Source organism: Denticeps clupeoides, chromosome 2 (genome assembly GCF_900700375.1).
Source record: "Denticeps clupeoides chromosome 2, fDenClu1.1, whole genome shotgun sequence".
NCBI lineage: Eukaryota > Metazoa > Chordata > Actinopteri > Clupeiformes > Denticipitidae > Denticeps > Denticeps clupeoides.
The window spans coordinates 37,980,630-38,005,035 of NC_041708.1; the positions used below are offsets into that span (position 1 = coordinate 37,980,630).

At 49.9% G+C, this 24,406-nt stretch overlaps 1 protein-coding gene across 1 annotated transcript; it reads left to right on the plus strand.

Moving 5' to 3' along the window:
- Positions 1-1,760: 1,760 nt before the first annotated feature.
- LOC114784361 (E3 ubiquitin-protein ligase RNF152-like) lies at positions 1,761-22,659 on the plus strand. Its single transcript, XM_028969695.1, has 2 exons — positions 1,761-1,848; positions 21,820-22,659. Exon 2 carries the CDS (start codon positions 21,897-21,899, stop codon positions 22,527-22,529), a length of 633 nt encoding a protein of 210 aa, XP_028825528.1. The 5' UTR covers positions 1,761-1,848; positions 21,820-21,896; the 3' UTR covers positions 22,530-22,659.
- Positions 22,660-24,406: the final 1,747 nt, after the last annotated feature.

Consider the following 24,406-nt stretch of genomic DNA (forward strand, 5'->3'; position numbering starts at 1 on the left):
TTTCTAAAACGTCATTAAAGTTCATCTCCTGGTTGTCGAGAATAATAAACAGGGCTTTCCTCTCCGACATAGATAACCCCCCGCTTGTCGGGATTAACGATTTGTGCCAGGATGCACTTCCTTAACCGCTAGGCCACCACTGCCCCTGTTCCGTCCCCCGTCCCCAAACTCACCGTGTCCCAAAGCTCATTCCTTTATGCCAAAGAAGCTCCAGTGTCCCGCGTTAGATGCTCATTCGCGGCCGCACTTCATTAATTACGCGCCACGCGGTGGTGCAGGGGCTGTTTTACGGCGTCGTCCACATAATCGCATAAAACGCTCGTGATAAAAGGCAGATTTACGACTCGTAATGCGATTGTCCTTGGATGCTGAATGATTTTCACAGCTCATCTGCGCGTGAAGACGAGGCGCCGGAGAACGTGGAGAACACCGGATCCCCCCTTTGTTTCCGAATGCAGGTTAAATGATCCCTGAGATGAACCTGGGCTCCCAGGTCCAGGAACACAGCGAGAACCCTGGCGCCACCTTGAAGATAAGCTGGCTGCGCGGCGGCGGGATGGTTTTGCTCGTTGCGGGGTTCAGTGTTCCTCAATCATTTCCTCATTTGCAGCCACAGCGGGACTTCTCGGTTCGTCTCGTGAGCTCCTAAATCCGTCCCGTCGCCTCTGGTCTGCACCGGCGCAGACGGGTGATCCCTCCGCCAACACCGCCAGGAGAAACGTCACACTGGCATGTGTGTAGAGGTGGCACGCTCCCGGTCGGGCCTTCCTCCTCGCACTGACCTATCCGCCCTCATAAATCCTATCCGGCGCAAGATCCCTCCCATAATGCCCTGCTTCCACTGCTGCATTAGCCAGCAATGCGCTCGGAGGGCAGCGCCAATATTATAGCGTTTCCACTCATCACTGTCTATTATAATTACGCTCCGACGCCGGTCTTACGCTAACGGAAATTAGCGCGGGCACTTCGCAGCGTAAACTGTAAATAAAATATCAGCTGAACGGTGCTACGAAACAGTCCGAAATATTTAAAATGTGTCCAAAATATATCTTCACCGTATGGGCATGCCCGCCCTGCGTGAAACAGGTTTGAGTCTTTTGCCCGCACTTCTCTCTCTTATAGCGGTAAATAATACAGCAAGATTTGCCAAAAATGTTAGATTTTTTTTTTTAGTTCTTTTTTTTATGTAAATATAAGGAGCATTCACATTTATCAAGAGAAACAAAACAGCGGTGTACTGACTCATTAAAAATGTAAACCCTGAACGTATGTGGATACGAGATTACAGATGGTCATATATTACGGTTCCTCCGGAACATGCCTGCGTTATACACCGGTTATAACATGATAATTACAGTTTATGGTGAGGAACGGTCAATATGATGACGGGATATTAGTAGACTGCCTGGAGGTTGTTGGAAATCTCTGTAGGACCAACATCAGGTGGAGGCGCTGCTGTAAATTATTCACGCTTCTGATACCTGAGCAGCGTGAGGTTAATAAATCTCTCTGTTGCTCAGTTTGCTGACGGATGGGTGGCTTCTCGTATTGATTATTGATTAGGTTATTGTCTGTGCTTTCAGTAGGCATGGGTGGACGTTGATGCGGTTCTAGTGTTACAGACAAACAAGCGAAGCAACAATTAAACGTCACACGTCGCGGCGGCCGAGTGGGAGGGGCCAGGGCTGCGTGGGCGTGTCCTCGTCCGCAACTGGACGCTCCGGCGCGGGGGGGCGGAGCCAGGCGCAGCTGCCTTCGAAGGCGAGGCTGCCGCGCCGCCACACCGGAGCTGCCCGACACGAACCGCAGCCGCACGGAATCATGGGTCGCGGCTGATCAACAGATACGGTGAGTGGCGACCAGAAACGCTCCGGACCCGACTTTCCCACGCCACGCTGCGCGCTCCCTTTCCTATTTACTTCCTGAGCTCGACGCGTCGTTATCATCATCATCCTCATCATCATCACCGTCCTTGTCTCCGGGCTGGTTCGCGCGTCTTTTGTTAAAAAAAACAAAACACGACAACGAAAACGAAGGTAACCTTTAACCCCGTGGTGTACGTCAGAGGGGTCACTTCGTGGCTTTTCTTTATTAAGGGACTATAAACCTGCCCGCTACGCAGGGAGGGCGTCACCTTGATGCACCAGCTGATCGGCGCGGACCAGACAGTCTGATGCCGCCAGCGTGTCGCCCCCCTGTCACCATGGAGACGCATCCCAGGTCAGGAGGTCACGGTCGTCTGTGGCCACTGACCTGACCAGACCCGTCTCTGGCGAAGACGCCGCTTGACACGGACAAACCATGCGGCCGCAGGCATTTATTAATGATGGACCTCCATGGAACTTGGCTCTCGTCCCGCGTCTCCCTGATGGACCTGATGGAGAACTGAAATGCGTCCTCCGCGTCTGAGAACAGCCGGAAGCTGTTTTTTCACCTTGCAAAAGATGTCCGTCTCAACGTCTCCATGCCCCCCGACGGGCAAAATGAGAGCGCGGCGGGACCCAGTCAGCCCAGGCCAGGCTTATCAGAGCCCGCAGCTCGCCGAGCTGCCGCCTTTATCAGATGTGGAGGGCTTTGTTCTCCACGGAGCCAGAATTAATCATTCAGCGGGACCATCTGAGCCGAAGGTCAAGATTTAGGTCCATCAGGAGATAAAGAGCGTGTTCTGAGGGAGACTCCCCGCTTTCAGCTCACACGATCCATCGCAGCTCTTTTTCATTTCTCGTTAACTGCTCGATTTCTAAAGATTGTTGGAACGTTCGTCCCTTCTTCCCCGCCCATGTACAAATGAAGAAAATGATCAAAATTTGGACATTTCTGGAATGTAAATCCTCTATTAATCGTAGTAAATATTCTGATAATTTGAGTTATCAGCCATAATCATACACATTCATACATACAGTGAAGGTTTGTTGGAAATTAAACCGCATTCGGTCCCGTGTAGGTTCCTTTTGAAATGTTGGCTGCTTTTCAGGCTTTTGTTGGTGATGTATTGTAATAATTATCATTTGTTCAACCCAGAACCAGCGCTGGATGCCTTTCATCTGATTATTAATTGTGGACGTCATGTTAAATACTGTTATTGAGTTGAGGTCGATTATTTTTTTTTTGTTGGACAAATCCTCCAACCTTATTTGGAATGAATGGGAATATGTAGAGAAATGTCAGAATGACGAATAATAATAATAAACCCCCCGTCTGGTGGAAGGTCTGCAGCTCGTCTCCGTTTGAAGCTCTGACAGCTGAAGCTGCCTGTTGTCGTGTCCTCGTTTTTACGGAACGCAACGTCTTTCCGGCGGCTGTTGAGGAACCTTAAAGGTTCTCCGCACGGCATATCTGAAGGCCGGGACTTTTGCATCAGGAGCCGAAGAAGAAACCGGTGGAGGCGATGTTGTCGGTGACGGGTAATTTTTTTCCTCTCCTCTCTCGCGTTGCTTTTTAGAAACGCAGAGGACGCACTTCGCACATCAGAAATGTAACAAAGTCCTTTGCATTTGTGCACGGTAAAAACCCCTCTTACTACCATCGTGTCCCTGAGCAGGACACTTAACCCTGAGTGTCTCCGCGGGGGGGGACTGTCCCTGTAACTACTGATTGTAGGGTGGTAGTAGCCTAGCGGATAACACACTCGCCTATGAACCAGAAGACCCAGGTTCAAACCCCACTTACTACCATCGTGTCCCTGAGCAGGACACTTAACCCTGAGTGTCTCCAGGGGGGGGACTGTCCCTGTAACTACTGATTGTAGGGTGGTAGTAGCCTAGCGGATAACACACTCGCCTATGAACCAGAAGACCCAGGTTAAAAAAAAAAAAAAAAAAATGTAGTTGGCGTTGTTGAAGGCAAGTTATCCATTTTGTGGCCCGTGTGAGGAACTTTATTAATTCCGTTGCACGAAGGGCCTATTTGTTAGACTGTAACCGCACAGTCTGTCCAGCGACTGTTAAAATAGTTTTTTTATTATTTTTTTTACCCTCGTGGTTACCTTCTCAGGGGAATGAGAAGGTAACGGCATCATTAAGCACCAAGCTGCCATTTTACCGTATTTTATATTTTTTTGCCCCGCTTGTCTCTGCCTGTCTTTTTTTCCGGCTGTACTACATCCGCCCCGCGTCTTCATTTGCATGGCGGCTCCGCGCGCTCGAACGACCGGTTTTTCCGGAGTCGGTTGGTTAATTGACTCCCATCCGTGGGGACGGGTGCCGGTGCCGAATCCGCGGAAAGGCGGATAGCTCGTGTCTCTGCTGTTGAGTCCATCGATCCGCCAGGCCCGCGCCGTGGCTCACTGCTCCGTACCCCCAACCCGTACCGTTTCGGTTTCTGTTCGTGTTTCTCCAGGCCCAAAGGCCCCTGCTTGCCCTTGAAAACAGGAAGTGGAAACCCGCAGTACACAGGATGTCATCTGACGCACGACCCGGGACTTTGTCCTGATTGGCAGATCTGGTGCAAACAGGAAGGCCGTGCATTCAGATGGCAGAAGGAGGTTGAACACGCTCTTATTTCATGGCTGGAGATGGCAAACTGTATCAAAGCCTTTCAACGTGACCTTCATACCAGTGGGTTCTTTGACAGCCGTCAGAAGCGTAAAAAACTGATAGGACGACATTAAATGGGACTGTGGACCCGCTGAGTGGACCGTGAAAAGGCCTTTATGGAAGGACAGCGCGAGGAGGTACGGAAGAGCTGCAGGCTGGAGACGACCTCTGATGTTGGAAACGTTCCTCCTCCATGATGGAAATTTTGGGCCTTTTTCTTGGACTAGTACAAAAATCCGAGTGCCAGGAAAAGGTCCAACTGTCTTTATTCTGTTATCAATGAAGAACAAATGACTTTCAGATTTCATAAATGGAACCCTTCATATGCAAAAATATTCATCACCTTTGAAAAGTAATGGGTGCAGAAAGGAGGACTTTTTTTTTGGCTGAGACGTAATGGTGATAATAATTGTAATTCAGTAGTTCCGTGTTCTTGAGTGTGTTTCTGCAAAAGTGCCTAATAATAAGGTACTGGACCTAATGGGAATCATCAATAGTAGCATTGATGAAATCCAAAAAGATTGTCATACTTCCCTATTTCCCCCTTAGTGGTGGTGGCCTAGCGGGTAAGGACGCCGGTTCGATGCATTGGCTGTAAAAGAACCACGAACGCTTCACTGAATTTTGACTGGAGTTGTGACCTGCAGGATCATCTTCTTTTTTTTTTATGATTTGCTGGCGAGAAGTTCGGGTCAGTAGGATGCTGATATTGGTTCTTCACATTCATGCAACACAGTCAGCATTTCAATATGCAATCTGTAATAAAACAGTTGCATTCTTTTTTTCCCTATATGGACACTGTGGAGAAGGGGGGGTGCTTTGTTTGTTCCTGGGCTTGTGATGCCCTTGTGATGCCAACACGCTGACTTAAGGCAGGCACTAATCTGAGCCGCCCATTGTTGGCAGATAAAAGCCATTTTATTCCCTTTAGAGGGCGGACAAGGAAGACAATGAGAGCGAGCTATTCTGCTGGCACGGCCGGCTACTATTGTCTACCTGTAGGCTCTCAGACAAAGATGTATGGTAGATGGTGGAGTCTGATGACTGGGGGTTTGCTGTTTTCTTCACACGTTTTATGAGTTTATGGGGCAGTGGTGGCCTAGCGGTTCAGGGAGTGGACCCGTAATCAGAAGATAAAGATAAAATGAAGTGATTGTCACATGTGATACACAGCAGCACAGCACAAGGTGCACATGGTGAAATTTGTCCTCTGCATTTAACCCATCACCCTGAGTGAGCAGTGGGCAGCCATGACAGGCGCCCGGGGAGCAGTGTGTGGGGACGGTGCTTTGCTCAGTGGCACCTTGGCGGATCGGGATTCGGCAACCTTCTGATTACGGGGCCGCTTCCTTAACCGCTAGGCCACCACTGCCTCAAAAAGGTTGTCGGTTCGAATTCTGATCCACCAAGGTGCCACTGAGGTCCCCTTGATGAAGGTACCGTCCCCACACACTGGTCCCTGGGTGCCTGTCATGGCCGCCCACTTGCATCAGTCGATGTAGCTTGATGAATTTCGAAATTTTGTTTTAATGGACAGAGCCCGACGCTCCATGTTCTCTCATCCTGGTTTGAGGACGTTCCCGTCTCGGATTTGGATGAAGCGCTGTTGTTCAGCTGCAAGGACATCCCGTCCTTGAAACTTGTCACTTGTCCGGTTCCTGGTGTGTGGGGGTACTTGACCAATAAACCTGATTCACATCCGTTATTACAGCTCAGATACGGATCCAATCTCATGCTTGAAGCCGTTCTGGCTGAAATCCGGATCGTTTGGAACGCAGTGCACAGTTATCTCTGGTGGATCTAACCAGACGTGACCTTCCCTGTTCCGCCTCCGCTCGGCCAGCCTTGTGTCTCCTCGTCTGTAGATCTTCCCACATGTCTTCGCCCTGATAACACCGTGCCCTGGAAAAGGCATTACTCACCCGCCGACTTCCACCTCCCGCTCAGCCCGACGTTCATCTTTATTACGCCAAGCGGGCTCTTCCAGGTCGGGCTAAGATGGCGTTCCCGCCGTGCTGCCGTCAATCCAGCCCGTATTAACTTTCGGCCCCATCAATTATTCATTATTCCACTAAGTCTAGTTCCTCCCGCCTCTTCCAGACGAATAAAGCGAGTCTCGCTAGTATCTGGTGATTCACTACAAACTTCCGGCAGAACTGAGGACCCGGGTCCGAGCGCCAGCCGTTCAAATCATGTCCCTGCAACATGTCCTCAGCCGGGACACAGACACGCCACTCATGCCGCCATTAACGGCCACGGTCGGCGCGGGCCGGTTTTCGAATGTCACTGTTTTGAAGTGGCCGGCCGTAGCCTTGAGGTGGCCTGATAAGTTCCTGCCGGTGAAATTGGTATGTAAGTAGGATGCTGTCCGCGTCCCCCAGGTCTTCGTCCAGCCGGGTCCGCTCGTCCGCTCTCACCTTCTCTGTTTTTGCTCCTGGCATCCGTCTCATTATACTTTCAGATTCGATTCGGGGATGGAATTTGAAAGCCGGTGGCCCTCCGCGGAGTTCTCCGTGGCGCCGCCGCGCTCTCTCGGAGGTCAGGAGTACGGTGGGGCGGGCGTGGGAGGAGCTAATAGAGGTCTTCTCCCAGGAGCGGGAGGATTTTTCTCAGGGTGTCACCAGCAACAAACTGTCACAGTGTGTGTGTGTGTGTGTGTGTGTGTGTGTGTGAGTGTGTCAAAACTATGAATGAACACATGTGGGGTTATGTACTTAACAAAAAAAGGTGAAATAAGTGAAAACATGTTTTATATTCTAGTTTCTTTGCTCTGATTACTGCTTTACACACTCTTGGCATTCTCTCGATGAGCTTCAAGAGGTCGTCACCTGAAATGCTTCTCCAACAGTCTTGAAGGAGTTCCCAGAGGTGTTTAGCACTTGTTGGTCCAGCTCACCCCAAACCATCTGGATTGGGTTCAGGTCCGGTGACTGTAGAGGTCAGGTCTCCACTTTTTGTTAAGTACAGAACTCCACATGTGTTCATTCACAGTTTTGATGCCTTCAGTGAGAATCTACCAACGTAAATGGTCATGAAGATAAAGAACACACGTTGAATGAGAAGGTGGCCAGACTTTTGGCCTGTATTGTATGTTCTACAACTAAACTAAATGAAACCCAGAAAGAGCATCATTAGCATGGTCCCTGCACAAATTATGGAATAAGTTTGTTTTGCCGCCTCAGGTTGTGGCAAAGCTACTCCGCTGTGAAAGTGTGAATATTTCAAGGTGCCTTCACATGGGGCAGTGGTGGCCTAGCGGTTAAGGAAGCGGCCCTGTAATCAGAAGGTTGCCGGTTTGATTCCTGATCCGCCAAGGTACCACTGAGGTGCCACTGAACAAAGCACCGTCCCCACACACTGCTCCCCGGGCGCCTGTCATGGCTGCCCACTGCTCACTCAGGGTGATGGGTTAAATGCAGAGGACAAATTTCACTGTGTGCATCGTGTGCTGTGCTGCTGTGTATCACATGTGGACCATGTTTCTTCTGGTATCAGTGGCTTGATCAGTCAGGCTGTGCAGGTAGGTGCCACTATCTGTTGTGAGTATGTTTTGGAGCATATCGCTGTCGGAACAAGATATGAATGAAGGAGACAAAGAGAGAAGGCAAAAGAGGAAGAAAAAGTGAGATGTTTCCCACACTCACAGCAGACAAATGGAGGCTTGCAGCGCTGTCGCTGGAGAAGAAGGGAGGAGGATTTCCTGGGCAGGTCGCCACCACCCCACCTGTGGATCTGGAGCTCCTCCCACGCCACGCCACGCCCCGGTTATTTACCCCAGCGTCTGGGAAAGTCGCATTGCCCGCTTACAGCCTGTGCAAACACCTTTTTAGGATCGCTTTGCGAAATTCGTCTCGATAAGGATCAAGACAGGCCGGATGTTGGGGTGTTTATAGAGACGAATGTGAGACAGCTCGCATTCTGCATCGTATGTCCACTGCTGTTGGGCCTCAAAAGGCGATTAGTTTTTCCATAATTATGCCATAATTATTGGGAATCTCTTTTCCTTTTTGGAGCGGAGCCTCGCGGGTCCCCTGGTATGAAATGGTTCCGCATGAGAGCGGTAATAAAGACCTGTGCGGGGCAGGGACGTCCACCGGCAATCGCGCCGTGGTGCTGGTTGTCACCATGGCAGCGATTGAACAGAGAGGGGGTGGATTGTCACCTGTGTGTGTGTGTGTAGCGCGACCGCGCCGCTTTAGCGGTGACACCCCTCAACCCCCCGCTGCATTTGGGGACTAATTAATTTGAATCGGAAACGAGCTGGCTGGTGCGGAGGTTTTAACCTGGGCCCGCCTCCCACGCCGGCTTCGCTCCGGGTTTCACGCTCTGTCCGGTGAAGGAGGGCTGTGTGCGTCCCCCGATAAATGTAGCCGCGCCCAGTCTGCTGGTGACTGTTACTCGGGGTGTTGAAATGACGCGCTGGTGGACGATTCTGCTTGCTTTAAAGTCTCTAGTTAATAAGCGGCGCCGGTAGTGGCCGTGACGGCCTGATCTGAGCGCAGCGCCGCTCCGAGTTCGTCCACGTCCACATGGACGCGTTGCGTCTGCGTTTCTCTGGCACTTGCTCGACTCGGTTTAAAGTAGAAACTGGCGACCAAACGCACAGCCGACCGAACGCGGCGAAAAACGTGTGAACGTGTGATACACAGCAGCACAGCACACGGTGCACACAGTGAATTTTGTCCTCTGTATTTAACCATCACCCTGAGTGAGCAGTGACAGGCGCCCGGGGAGCAGTGTGTGGGGACGGTGCTTTGCTCGGTGGCACCTCAGTGGCACCTTGGCAGATCGGGATTCGAACCGGCAACCTTCTGTTTACGGGGGCGCTTCCTTAACCGCTAGGCCACCTATGCATGAAGTAATATTGAAAAATCGATGGGATGCATCGGTGACCGTAGTCGAACCGCGAGACCGGTGAAGGTTCCCGCCGTCCACACGTACATCTGGGCGTTGCGGACAGACAAACGGATGACAGACCGGTGACAAGCGGAGGAGACGCATCAAGGCGAGACGAGGCGAGAACGAGTCCCGCAGCGAGAGACGTGTGTGTGTTAGTTATTGCGTTCAGCGGCGTCTGTCTGCCCGTAATTCGTTTTTAACGTGATGTAATTAAGCATTTAAGCCTCAGCAGTTTTCCGCCGGGCTAATTAGTTTAGAAAGTGCTGATTTCCCCCAGCGACGGGAGTAAGGGTGACAGCGGCCCGCTTCTCTATTTCACACACACGCCGTTACCTCCCGACTGCCACACACAGGTCCTGTCCTGGCTGTCTTTTAGTCGTCTTAAAGCGGGTCTCGGTGGAAGACATGCTCTCAGCCTCATTAATCTTCCACGCCTCTGTAGACCCTTCAACAGTCGTGCTCCTGCAGTCGGCCGATCTTGAGGCACCACCCGGGGCTACACCTGCGCCAGGGGATCTTCTCGAACCCCTGAACAAACATCATTAGCGGGCGTGGTCTGGGCGACAGAAATAATTACTCATCGACTAATCGGCTGGTTAGTCTCTTGCCTTTTGACTTGCGGGTAACTGCCAAGCAGTATCCCTTTCTTCATGTACAGTACCGGAGTCTTAAACTCTTCATTGAGGACATTGTGTGTTATATGAGACATAAATGATAGGTGGTAGTAGCCTAGTGGGTAACACACTCACCTATGAAGTGGTGGCCTATTAATCAGAAGGTTGCCGGTTCGAATCCCGATCCGCCAAGGTGTCACTGAGCAAAGCACCGTCCCCACACACTGCTCACTCAGGGTGATGGGTTAAATGCAGAGGACAAATTTCACTGTGTGCACTGTGTGCTGTGCTGCTGTGTATCACTTCACTTCACTTCACTACATACACAGCCCAGCACGTGTCCTCTGTATTTAAACGCCACCCTTGGCGATCAGTGGGCAGCCATGACCGGCGCCTGGGGAGCAGTGTGTGGGGACGGGTCCGATTCCTTACCCACTAGGCCACCACTGCTCCTGTGCAAATGAGCTGACAGGAGTGGGGGATGTGATAATAGGGGATGAGGAGCAGGTCACTGAGGCTGGAAGTGTTCTGAAAGACATGAAAATACGGCGGGAGAAGAGGTTTGCTTCCCCCCCGGCAGGTCCGTGTGGTTAATAAAGGTAATATTTAGGAAGATTGTCAGAAACGAGGCGCAGGACTGGAGTGAATCTCCCTCATTAGGAGGCCGAGTCTCATCGCTGGCAGCAGGACGTGAGTGTGGTGTCATTATAAAGTGGCCCTGTTGTGCAACCTTCAAGAAGTGTGTTGCTCAGACCAGTCGTTCTTCTCGATAATGCTGAAACATGATTTGTCATCTCCTGCTCTGTCATGATCTGCCTCTGCCTGAAGTCATCATAATATAACTTTAATAATTAAGACTCATTCATGCGACACTTATGTCTAGGGATGGTCCCATCAGTGTTCTGGGCCAGTCAATGAACATCCAGCACATATATTTTTCCTGGTAAAATGTCAATTATTGTAAATGTCAAATGTGCAAAACTGAAGACGAATATTATATAAACTGCGGATTGTACAAAAAATAAGTACAGTAGAATATGGTGAAATATATTATTTATATGCTGTGTATATATAGTGGCTTACATATCTGCCTGGCAGAAAGTCTATTTTGATCAGGCTTTGATTGGCTTTATAAAATCTGGAATTTTAATTGGATCAATATTGTGATATGCGATTGCGATATGATAATGGACACTTGCTTGTATATCAATGAAAAGTCGCATACAAATTACTAATAGTGAATTTCAAAGTGAAACATACAAACTACTTATAACAACTTGAAATGCCCAGTGCTTTCAAAATACAATATTCTACAAAATTAAATAAATCACAAAAAAACTCTTTACATTACTGTCGAACGACAAACCCTGGTAAGGCTAAACATCTGTTTTGATTATATTTGGCCATTATAAAATCCCGTATTATAGTTCTTATGTTTAACCAAAACGTTGTTTGGAGGCTGACTTGAACACAGGGATGCTTTAGGAAACCTTCAAAGTTTGAGAAAATTTAACTAAACAGCTAAGAACAGTCTAAATAGTTAATGCCTACATTTAGCCAAAACGTTGTTTGGAGGCTGACTTGACCACAGGAATGCATAGCTTCACTAGCTTAGCCTAGCTTAGCTAAGGTTAAGACTTATAAAACGGGATTTTATAATGGGCAAATATATTCAGAACAATGGTCCAGCCTTACCTATGAAATGTAAGCCCCCCGGGATCTGGGGTCTCCATTGAACCAAATCGAAAGTCATGTGACCAAACACGTCACATTCGACTGAAGTGAGACTTCAGTCAGCTCGCAAACTTTGAGAGAATGAGTGATATTTTGCCGATCCAATCCATGTACTAATCATTTAAATCACAGCTTTTTACGTTCACGATTACGATTGCGATTAGATTAATCGTGCAGCACTAAAAAATACATACAAAACAAGCAGGGCTGTCAATTGATAATAATAAAAAACAATTCTAAAGCATATTTTGCAATGAAGTAATCGTGATTAATCGCGTAGAATTTTTAAGACTAAAGCTTATTATAATATTTAAAACTATTACAGAGACCAGTGTGTGAAAGAGCCTCAGGTCGTAATGTTGTGCTTGCATCTACATCCACTTTGGATGGGCTGACGTCATGCTGCGCAGGGTTCGTCTTAAATATTTAAAATTCATTGCAGCTCTAAAAATAAGATAATTGTTAGGCTGATGTTACTTCTGCAATTGTGGCGAAGGGGATTTTGTTGTCCTGACCGCAGGCAATTTGGTTGGCTACCGCCTGGCAGTGTGACCTGTGTCGAGTGTCAGTAATCATGTTGGTGGCATCGTTTACACCCTTACAGAGAGCTGCTTCTCATTTTTAAAAACTGATTTTACTTACAGCCTCAGCCTCTCCCGCTCGGTATCCCCCAAAACAGACGTTAAATTCGACTGAATTTCAGTAGAAACGTTTTTTCTCCATCTGTCTTCGAGTGATTACGAGTGATTGTGAACACCACCTCGTGACATGAACCAATCTCACACGCAGGATCATTAGTTCTGGTTACATGAACCACTTCAGATCTTTTTACAGAAACCAGGCCTTTATTCTGGGTACACAGCCTGCCAGACCTTCTGAGTGCTTCCAGCTTCATTCACCGGTCAGAGCTTCTGACATGGGCCGATTATACGTGAGATGGAAAGGTCACGTGTGAGCCTTCGATTCGATTACAATTCCGATTATCAGTGCCTTGAATATCGATGCATCGCGACTTCACATCATGTTTTCAAATACATCAGTCAGACGAGAGTTAAGGCCCCGTTTTTCTGCCGTTCTGATCGGCTGCGGGTTTTCTTGGTGTCAATTTCAACCAAAATCCTGATGAACGTTCAGAGGGCGTTCGTTTATGTCCACGTGGACGAGGCCGATCTCCGACACGGAGCGGCACTGTACTCGGATCAGGCCGCCACAGTCACTCCCGGCACTACTTTCTAACTGGAATTTTTATACCGACTCAGGGTTTAACGCAATGCGACGATTATACGAATAATTTCCACCCCTACAGACAATGCTGAGGTGTATCTATACACGATTGTCTCTCATCATGTTCTGTTTGCGTTGATTCATGCGTTCAACAAGTTGAGTTCAGCCTGACTTCGTTTAGAAACCCTCCTAGACCCTCCTAGGTTGGGCCCAGGCAAAAATGTGCATAAAATTCAACTGGATTATTGCTGCATGTGTGAGAGTTTAATATGGGCATATAAGGGGACGCCCTGAGATGTGTTCTGAACCTTCTGGCAGCTACAGGTTCAGGTTGAGGTTCCTCATTTTGTTCTGTTTCATTCAGAGAGGCCTCAACAGGATGAAATATTGCCGCGAGGGATGTGTTTTTCTGACAATGCCACTGTTAAGAGAATTGCTTTTGTTTCCTAGCTGGTATCTCACGGGCCATTTTCAAGGTCCTGTTCTTATTGTCATGTCAAGGTGACCATAAAACACTGCTGGTGGCTTGTGAAGTTATGTTGCTGAGCTTTTTTTTTCTTAGCTGTTCAGAAAGCAGTAAGAATTTTATTAAGCTCTCAGAGCCTCTCAGAAGTTCAGGTTCTATTCTTCTATTAATCAGGCTAATACCATTAACGGCCTCATTTGTGGCGGTCCAGTCCTGTCCAGAACGGGCCATAATGGACTCTCTTTTCACGGCCCCCACTGACCTCGCCCGTTCACAGTCGTTTAGAAGAAGTCAGTTCAGACTGATCCTGGATCAGTCCCCGGCTCCCTGCTGTGTGCTATATCTGCTGTGGAGGTCATCGCTGTGTGAACAACTGTTCCACGCCTGGTGTGTGTTTGGATGTCACACTGGGGCTTCAAGGTTTCTGTGACTACCTGGTCACCTCAGTGACCAGCGCATGGGTCGGTGGGGGGGTGACAGAATCTGCATTTTTGGCAGGTTAAAGTGACCTTGTCACACTTCGCTGTCATGATTAAATCACTGGCTTTAAAGATGCTGATGGTGAATGCAGACACCGTTGAGGAAGAGGTAAATAAGAAGCGCCTTCACGTCCGTTCCCCCCGGTGGCTCGGCGAATGTTAAGTAGCTTGTGTTTTGGGCTCAAGCAGCTTTTAATGGCGCTTCATTGTTTGATGTGCCGGGAGTGAATTAATGTGAGATTCTGAAGGCTTTACTTCCCCCGTTTCCCTTCCTTTGCTTTTTTCTTTTTCTCGACGCACGTTTACATTTTACATTTCCAGCATTTACCAGACGCCCTTATCCAGAGCGACTTACAGTCAGTAGTTACAGGGACAGTCCCCCTGGAGACACTCAGGGTTAAGTGTCTTGCTCAGGGACACGATGGTAGTAAGTGGGATTTGAACCTGGGTCTCTGAGTGTTACCCGCTAGGCTACTACCACCCAGTATGTCCTGACCTCCCCTTCCCCTCCCACCTGCCCCTCGCACCTCTGTCATCTGACTGACACGCCGTGGCTCTTCTCATGCCGATAATCAGAAACATTTCCACGTGATATGTCCGCTTAATATACACCGACACGTTTTCTACAGGGTCTACGATGTTCAGGGTCATGTGAGGAAGCACCACTAGATGGCGCTGCCCGGTTATGGTCTACAGTACCTGTCCTTTCTGTATGATCAGCTGCTTGCATATTGGTGTTTGTAAAAAGCGTTTTGCAGGTTGTAAATTAGTTTTATCAAATGTTAATCTTTAATGAAATGTTAATTGATGCATTTTAATTACTGCGGAATCAGATGCTAGCCTCTAGCGATTATGTTTTAAACCCACACATTTCCTTTCCCTCTTAGTACACTGCTTGCAGCGGGGCTTTTAAAAGCTCCACTTGTCGGCTGGGCTCGAGCGATCAGCGTAATGTAGCTTTAATATCGCTGTCTTGCGGTCTCTCGCAGTTGTCATTTCAGACGACGCTGAATAAATCCCCAACGTGTCAGACGTAGCGTGACAGTGAAGTGATTGTCACATGTGATACACAGCAGCACAGCACACAGTGAAATTTGTCCTCTGTATTTAACCCATCACCCTGAGTGAGCAGTGGGCACCATGACAGGCGCCCGGGGAGCAGTGTGTGGGGACGGTGCTTTGCTCAGTGGTATCTTGGCGGGTCGGGATTCGAACCGGCAACCTTCTGATTACGGGGCCGCTTCCTGAACCGCTAGGCCACCACTGCCCCGCATGCTAGGAAATTAGGGCTTCTGGACGGCGCGGCCCTTTGATCATGCATATTCATTTGAGTCATGGTGGAAATGGACTGGCGAGACCACGCCCGCTTGTAGGGTCACACGCCTCGTGTCGTGGGGGGGAGGCGGAATCTCCAGGAAAAGCCGTCTAATCGGAACGGGAAGGCCAATCAGAGGACGGCCTGTCCATTCCAGAGCCAGCGTTCCTTTCGTAAGCCCTCGCCCGCCCCCGACTCCCCGCGGCCGCTCGGCATGCCGCTCGCCCTCCTTGAGATGTAATTTCGCTTGTAGGGTCTCATTTACGGCGCTGTAATAGCCCGCATTTCCGCACTTTGAGAGTTCTGTGTGTGGGAGAACATTTTGATCTTGCTCTGTGTGTGTGTGTGTGTGTGTGTGTGTGCTCTCTGTAATCTCGTGAACAGCGCTCGGCAGAATACGCCTTTAAAAGCATTTGGCTTTTGGCGCACCCCCCACCCAGCCCGGCGCGCATCAGGGCCGCCCTTTGATGTTCCGCTCTTGTCATTTGTTTTGTCGTTTCAGGCCCTGCGAGCGGCAGCCTCTCGTCTCGTTCCGACTGCATCTGAGGCGCGGGGACGGGGGACGGGGGACGGGGGGGGGGTGCGCAATCACACATCAAAGGCTGCGGATTTGGCAACACGTGGGAGACATTTTGAGGCGAAATGGAGGGATGGGGGCGTTTGAAGGGGGCCTCGCGGAATGCCTCTAATTGCCGGAGGATGCTGGGTGCCGGGCTCTCAGGAAACATCTCGGGGAAACTGATTTGGCTTTGTGGACGCCGGGGACAGGACGTATGAAGTCAGGGCCACTTCATGGCTTTTAGCTGCGGTGGTTATCTTCATGGCCGAACTGAAGGTAGACGTGTACGTGTAAACGCCGCTCTGCTTACTCTCCAACGACAGTTCGTTTGTTCCGTGGATAAATATACACTTATTTGGGGGGCCAGTGGTAGCCTAGCGGTTAAGGAAGCGGCCCCGTAAACAGAAGGTTGCCGGTTCGAATCCCGATCCGCCGAGGTGCCACTGAGCAAAGCACCGTCCCCACACACTGGTCCCCGGGCGCCTGTCATGGCTGGTGATGGTTAAATACAGGGGACACCGCGTGACAAACCATCATGGCTGGTGATGGTTAAATACAGGGGACACCGCGTGACAATCACCTCACTTACACACGCGCTTGCTGGCTGTTTCCTGCATGGATGTCTATGGTCGTGGGTTGACGTGTGACGTTAAATCCCCGTCGATTCGTGTCTGTCGCCCTCCTGCCTGTCCCGCCAATCAGCCCATCGATCGGCTTGTGTTTTTACCATCGAGCGGTTGTCGCGGCCACGCCCGTCGCAGCGCGTTATCTCCGCGCCCGTCTGTCAGGAGCGGCGTCCCGTCCTCGCGTTTCTGCCGCTCGATTATCAAAATTCGAGTTGGCGCCTCATAGCTGCATCTTATATTTACTGATATTATTATTCCCAACTCTTCTTTGTACAACAATACTGCACAGTCTTTTCTATACGTCATATTTACGTTAAATATGTGTACGCATGCGAATATTATCGCCAACGTTGTTGGTTTATTCGTTTGTGTCCCCGTTTGAGTCCTCAAGGCTGCATTTCTAAGCACCGTGCAGGCGCTGGACGAACAATTGATTGATTGATTTGGTTTGATTGATTTTAGATCGGCAGGAGTGCACACTTGGAATGACATGAGTGGCTCCCCCTGACACCAGGCAGAAGGTGGGCAGGCCGGAGCTGAGACATTTATCTGCTTCCTAAGTGCGTGTCATGAGCTAGAGACGCATGCATTAACCTTCACCCCCCCCCCGGCGCCCGCCCTGACCTTTCACGCCTCCCGGAAAGCCCCGGATCGTACGCAGGCCCGGAACGGGGCCCCCCTCCCCCCGAAACACACTCGAGCTCCTCCGGACATCATTTAAAGACCAGCAGCGCAAGCGGCGCCGCGCAAAACAAAGGTGGATTCATTATAAACCTCATCCTGCGGTTCTAATCCCTCCCATCGACCGCCATTTCACTCCTCAACTTTGCGAAGTTGGAGGGAAGGAGACTTGTTGTCTCGCCGTAACGGAGAGTTCGTATTCCGACAGTTCGACGAAACGCCTTGTACCACGGGCGTGGCCGATTGATCCCTTTAGGGTTCCAAGCCCAGGCGTGTACGTGATCTGGTTTTACGTTGACTGGAATCCTGTTGGTCAGCTGTACTCAGGAAGAGGACCGTGTACAATATTTGTTAAAAGTGCGGCTGGATGCAGGCCCTTGACAGCATTTGAACCTATGTGACATTTAAAGAGGCGTGGTCAGACTGGATTCCTCTCAACCAATCACGTTGCAGGATTGGAATTGAATGCAACAATGAAATTTCTTTCTCTGCCGCCTGTGTCCCCCGTCTTCTGTTTTCCTGCACCTTCGGGAAACTCTCACCCCCCACATCTGCGTCCTTGCGTCTCCCAGTCTACTCCGATTAGGACGAGACCGTTATTCTGTCCCCCGCCCCTCGTACCGACTCCATCTCTTGTCTATATTGTACAGCTCCTGGTTTTTGCCAGGGAAATGGTACCTTATGCCACAATAACACCGCGATGCGTTGCTAATGGAGCTGTGTTCAGTGTGTATTTATTTACAGAGACCTGATTTGGGCCACAATCATCCAAAAAATGTACCGTAAAGCCGACCAGTTATGACTGGGGACATGGTCCTGCGCTCCCCCTCGGTTTTTTATCTTCGGAAAGTTATAACGCTCCACGTTTTAAAAGTGGTTTGAGGTTCTGAAAGGAGGCGTGGCTGAAGCCGAGCTGGTATTTGAGGAGAAGATGGCTCGCCGTGGATCCACATCTTGAGTTGTGTTTATTTTCTCACCGTCTCCACGGTTCTGTTGTGGCTATCTGGAACGGTTCTAGACTAAACATGCGGATGAGATGATCTCGGGGAGCCGCGTACGTTGAATGAGGTGCTGTTGAGTGCAGTTGAGATGGGACAGAAGTCCTCACTGAGCAGACGCCGGCGATGAAACCGAGGTCTGTACCCGCCGGCGCCACCGGGGACTCATCGGCGACACACATCCAGGGCCGCCGCGCCGCCCGTCCGGAGGAGACGATGCAATTTGAGATAATTGGACCACGTCTTGTCCCTTCTGTTCATCGGTGTCTGGTATTTGTGCATGATTTCATTTTTCATTTTTTACGCTGTCTAGCACCATTTCATCACGTGCGTGTGTATGTGTGTGGGTGTATATATGTGTGGGTGTGTGTGTTATATATGTGTGTGTGCGTGTTTGTGTGTGGGTGTATATATGTGTGTGTGTGTGTGTGTGTGTGTGTGTGTGTGTGTGTGTGTATATATGTGTGTGTGTGTGTGGTTGTGTGTGTGCGTGCGTGTGTGTGGGTGTATATATGTGTGTGTGTGTGTGTGTTATATATGTGTGTGTGTGTGTGTGTGTGTGCGTGCGTGTGTGTGGGTGTATATATGTGTGTGTGTGTGGTTGTGTGTGTGCGTGCGTGTGTATGTGTGTGGGTGTATATATGTGTGGGTGTGTGTGTGTGTGTTATATATACGTGTGTGTGTGTGGTTGTGTGTGCGTCGTTCTCCCTGCACAGTTTGTGATTACAGCAGCTGGCTGGGCAGCTTGTCCCTGGCGGCTCCTCGCTCACAGACACGTTGAGAAATGCGTCTCTCTGGATGATCTGGAGACGCCGCCGCTCCTTCATCAGAGGAACCTTCACGCCAACGCCAAGCTGCTCTTAGCAGCCGAACCCCGTGGCCGAGTTACCGTGAAGGCTTGTCAATCCACCATAACATTAAATACCATTAGGGCCCCACAACATGGCCTCCACGGGTCCTCGGAAGGAATGCTGTGGAACCCACCAAACCATAAGCAGCAGTGGAACATCACGCTGATCTGAAGGGGTGGTAGTAGCCGAGCAGAAGTCCCAGGTTCGAAGCCCACTTACTCCCATTGTGTCTCTGAGCAAGACACGATGAGCAGTCCTGAGTGTGTCCAGGGGGCGACTGTCCCTGTAACTACTGACTGTAAGGCGCTCTGGACAAATGGCATAACCGTGCCCGGCCACTGGACTGTTCTGCTGATAAGAAGATGCGATTTCCTTGCAGGTAGTGAGAACATCCCTCTGAGATGATCGACTTCCATAATCTCTTTTATCCCAACACACAGATGGTCTTTTGTGGGGATTAAAATTAAAGTTCGCCTTGTCCTGCGGCGGAAAACACCTCACTGGTGATTTTAAAATGATTTTTCATCTCTGATACAACCAGTTATCATAGAAAGAATTTGTGAATTCTTGAAGAATCTGGACACTCAGGACTGGTGTTCTGAGCTTCTGAGCACATTCGCTTTACACTCGAGAGGTCCTCGGTTCGAACCCGGACAGAAACACACGAGGCAGTGGTGGCCTAGCGGTTAAGGAAGCGGCCCCGTAATCAGAAGGTCCCCGAACCGCCAAGGTACCACTTGATGAAGGTCCCCGGGCGGCTGTCATGGTGCCCAATGCTCACCAAGGGTGATGGTTAAATACAGAGGACACATTTGACCGCGTGAGCGCATGCTGCGCTGCAGTGTCTCACAATGACAATCACGTCACTTTCTGTCTGACCAGTGAAAGTCGTTTAATGGAACGTTTTTAATTGGAACGCTCCCATCTGCCGTACAATTTACACTCCTGCTACACTGACGGTCTCTGGAGTCGTCCTGCGACGTCCCCGAATCGAGCCCAGTTTCCTCCGACTAAAACGCGCCGGCGTGTACGTGATCCGGTTTTACGTTGACTGGAATCCACACGGATCTAATTCCTGTAACTGGCGTTCCATTTTTATTAAAATCCAAAATTCATCTTTGGCTATGAATGCAACAATGAAATTTCTTTCTCTGCCGCCTGTGTCCCCCGTCTTCTGTTTTCCTGCATCTTCGGGAAACTCTCACCCCCCACATCTGCATCCTTGTGTCTCCCAGTCTACTCCGATTAGGACGAGTCCGTTATTCTGTCCCCCGCCCCTCGTACCGACTCCACCTGCTGCAAGACGGGGACGAAATTCCATTTTTATTGATTTAAAGGAGTGCAGAGGAGGAGGGACCACAGTATCCCCCCCCGTCCCCCACCAGGTGTGTTCTCATCGCGCTGGTGGACACACAGCTCTCGGGGATAAAGTGTGTGTGTGTGTGTGTGTGTGTGTGTGTGTGAGTGTGGTCAACACCCTTATGAACTCCAGCTGGGTGGTGGCGCGCCTGCAATGTTCTGTTGTTCATTAAGCCACAAATGCATACACACACACACACATACGCACACACACACTCACACACACTTTCTCAAACATACACGCCCACACTCACACGCACATGCACACATGCACATACGCACACACACACACACACACTTTCTCAAACATACACACACACTCACATGCACACACACGCACACACACTTTCTCAAACATACACACACACACACACACAGCTTTCAAGGTCAGACCCTGTGCTTCTGTAATGCAGAAGAACATCTTAATTTGGATTTAATTCAGTTTTGCCAAGTGTGTGTGTGTGTGTTCTGCATCTGTAAGTTCTGAGTTCTACGTCTGTCGGTTCTAGGCGTGTCGTTCCGGCTTGTATGTTCTGCATCTGTTAGATCTATGTCTGTGTTCTGTTCTGTGACTGTTCTCCACCTGTCTGTTTTGAGTTAAGTGTTTTGTGAGTCCATTCCACTTCTTTCTCGTATTTCTTTCTCATCCGTTTCTACCCATAGTTCCTTGTTAACGGATCATTAGTCTTATATAAGTCTTATATTTGATTTTCCAAAAATGAAGGCCTGAAATATCATTAAAAACGACTAGTAATCCTTAAATCCAGAGTTTAAAGGTCTTAAAAATACAGTAAATCAAACAAAACCAGCCTTCAATCTGCCAGTAATCTGCCGGTTGCTGTTTGGTGCCATGTGTGAGGTGGCCGCTCCAGCAGTGCATGCAGAGAGCACCTGTCCCCCCTCCAATATGGGGAGGGCAATAGGACAAGAAAAAAACTCCCAAAGGCTTTAAAAAAAAAATGTATATATCGAATAATAATATATTACTTCAGATCAAATCGAATTCAAATTGTATCATTCTTACAAACTCTTAAATGTGGCTTCCTTAAACCTGCAGAAACCTTGGTAAGTGGAACCTGAAGAGTTCAGTATTTTAACGCTAATTCTGTGTTGGTACGTGTGGAACGTTCAGAAACGGGAGGAATAAAGAAACGGTAATATCAGAAATCCAATCCGACTCCCTCCGCCCTCCTCCGTTCCTGCTTTTATTTTCTCCACCCCAGCGTGGCTACGGCGGGGTTCTTCCTCCCTTTCCAAACTAAAGTGGGTCACCCGCCTCTGAAGGCTGGTGCCGGCTGTGGATGCATCACTCGGCCCGGAGCGACGATAGTCAGGAGGACGTGGAGCTTTTTAAAGCACCTTCAGATGAAGGCCTCCTGCAAATGATCAGGATTGTTATTTAAATTGTGATGATGTTTTGGACAGTTTTTGAGTCATGAACTCCCCAATTAAAGTTTTTTTCTCGTCTGTTCTTCACAGGCGGGAGTTGACTGTCCCCGGCTGGATTATTTCAGCCGGTTTTTGCCCTGACCGGCGGAGGAACCGAGGATAAAGACATGGAGACGCTGTCCCAGGACTCCATCCTGGAGTGCCAGATCTGCTTCAACTACTACAGCCCGCGCCGGCGGCCCAAGATGCTGGACTGCCGCCACACGTGCTGCTCGGTGTGCCTGACGCAGATGCGCAGCGGGCAGAGGGAGATCCGCTGCCCGTGGTGCCGCGGCGTCACCAAGCTGCCCGCCGGCCTGTCGGTCTCCCAGCTGCCGGACGACCCCGACCTCATCACCGTCATCGCCATCCCGCACGCCTCCGAGCACACGCCCGTCTTCATCCGCCTGCCCAGCAACGGCTGCTACATGCTGCCCCTCCCCGTCGCCAAGGAGCGGGCGCTGCTGCCCAGCGAACTGGGCTGCCGGCTGCTGCCCGGCAGCGCCGTGGCCGCGGGGCAGAAGGGGGGCGTGGCGGTGGTGGCCATGCCCGAGCAGGAGCACCTGGGGCTGGGCCTGGAGGGGCTGGAGGGGCTGGAGGCGGAGCGGCGAGGCGCCGGGGGTCTCGGGGGGAAGGGCTCCACGTGGTCGGGGGTCTGCACCGTCATCCTGGTGGCCTGCGTGCTGCTCTTCCTGCTGGGCATCGTCCTGCACAACATGTCCTGCATCTCCAAACGCTTCACCGTCATCTCCTGCGGCTGACCGGCCACACGTCCTCACACGCACTCAATCACAAGAACAAACACACTCACACACACATCCTCACACGTACTCCATCACAAGAACACACACGTCCTCACACGCACTCAATCACAACAACACACACACGTCCTCACACGCACTCAATCACAAGAACACACACGTCCTCACATGTCCTTACACGCACTCAATCACAAGAACACACACACATCCTCACACACACATCCTCACACGCACTCAATCACAAGAACACACACGTCCTCACATGTCCTTACACGCACTCAATCACAAGAACACACACACATCCTCACACACACATCCTCACACGTACTCAATCACAAGAACACACACGTCCTCACATGTCCTTACACGCACTCAATCACAAGAACACACACACATCCTCACACGCACTCAATCACAAGAACAAACACACTCACACACACATCCTCACACGTACTCCATCACAAGAACACACACGTCCTCACACGCACTCAATCACAAGAACACACACGTCCTCACACGCACTCAATCACAACAACACACACACGTCCTCACACGCACTCAATCACAAGAACACACACGTCCTCACACGTCCTTACACGCACTCAATCACAAGAACAAACACACTCACACACATCCTCACACGTACTCAATCACAAGAACACACACGTCCTCACACGCACTCAATCACAACAACACACACACGTCCTCACACGCACTCAATCACAAGAACACACACGTCCTCACACGTCCTTACACGCACTCAATCACAAGAACAAACACACTCACACACACATCCTCACACGTACTCAATCATAAGAACACACACGTCCTCACACGCACTCAATCACAACAACACACACACGTCCTCACACGCACTCAATCACAAGAACAAACACACTCACACACGTCCTCACACGTCCTCACACGTACTCAATCACAAGAACACACACGTCCTCACATGTCCTTACACGCACTCAATCACAAGAACACACACACATCCTCACACGCACTCAATCACAAGAACAAACACACATCCTCACACACACATCCTCACACGTACTCAATCACAAGAACACACACGTCCTCACACGCACTCAATCACAAGAACACACACGTCCTCACACGTCCTTACACGCACTCAATCACAAGAACACACACACATCCTCACACGCACTCAATCACAAGAACACACACACTCACACACACGTCCTCACACGTCCTCACACGCACTCAATCACAAGAACAAGCACGCATACACAAGTCCTCACACGTCCTCACAGACACTCAATCACAAGAACACTCACACGTCCTCACACGCACTCAATCACAAGAACACACACGCATACAGAAGTCCTCACACGCACTCAATCACAAGAACACCCACACGTCCTCACACACACTCAATCACAAGAACACCCACACGTCCTCACATGTCCTCACACGCACTCAATCACAAGAACACACACACGTCCTCACACGCACTCAATCACAAGAACACACACACGTCCTTACACGCACTCAATCACAAGAACAAACACACTCACACACACATCCTTGACATCCTCACACGTGTACTCAATCACAAGAACACACATACATCCTAACACGTCCTCACACACACTCAATCACAAGAACACACATACATCCTAACACGTCCTCACACACACTCAATCACAAGAACACACACACGTCCTCACACACACTCAATCACAAGAACACACACACGTCCTCACACACACTCAATCACAAGAACAAACACACTCACACACACGTCCTCACACGTACTCACATGCACTCAATCACAAGAACACACACACATCCTCACACACACTCAATCACAAGAACACACACAAGCACTCAAACGTCCTCACATGCAC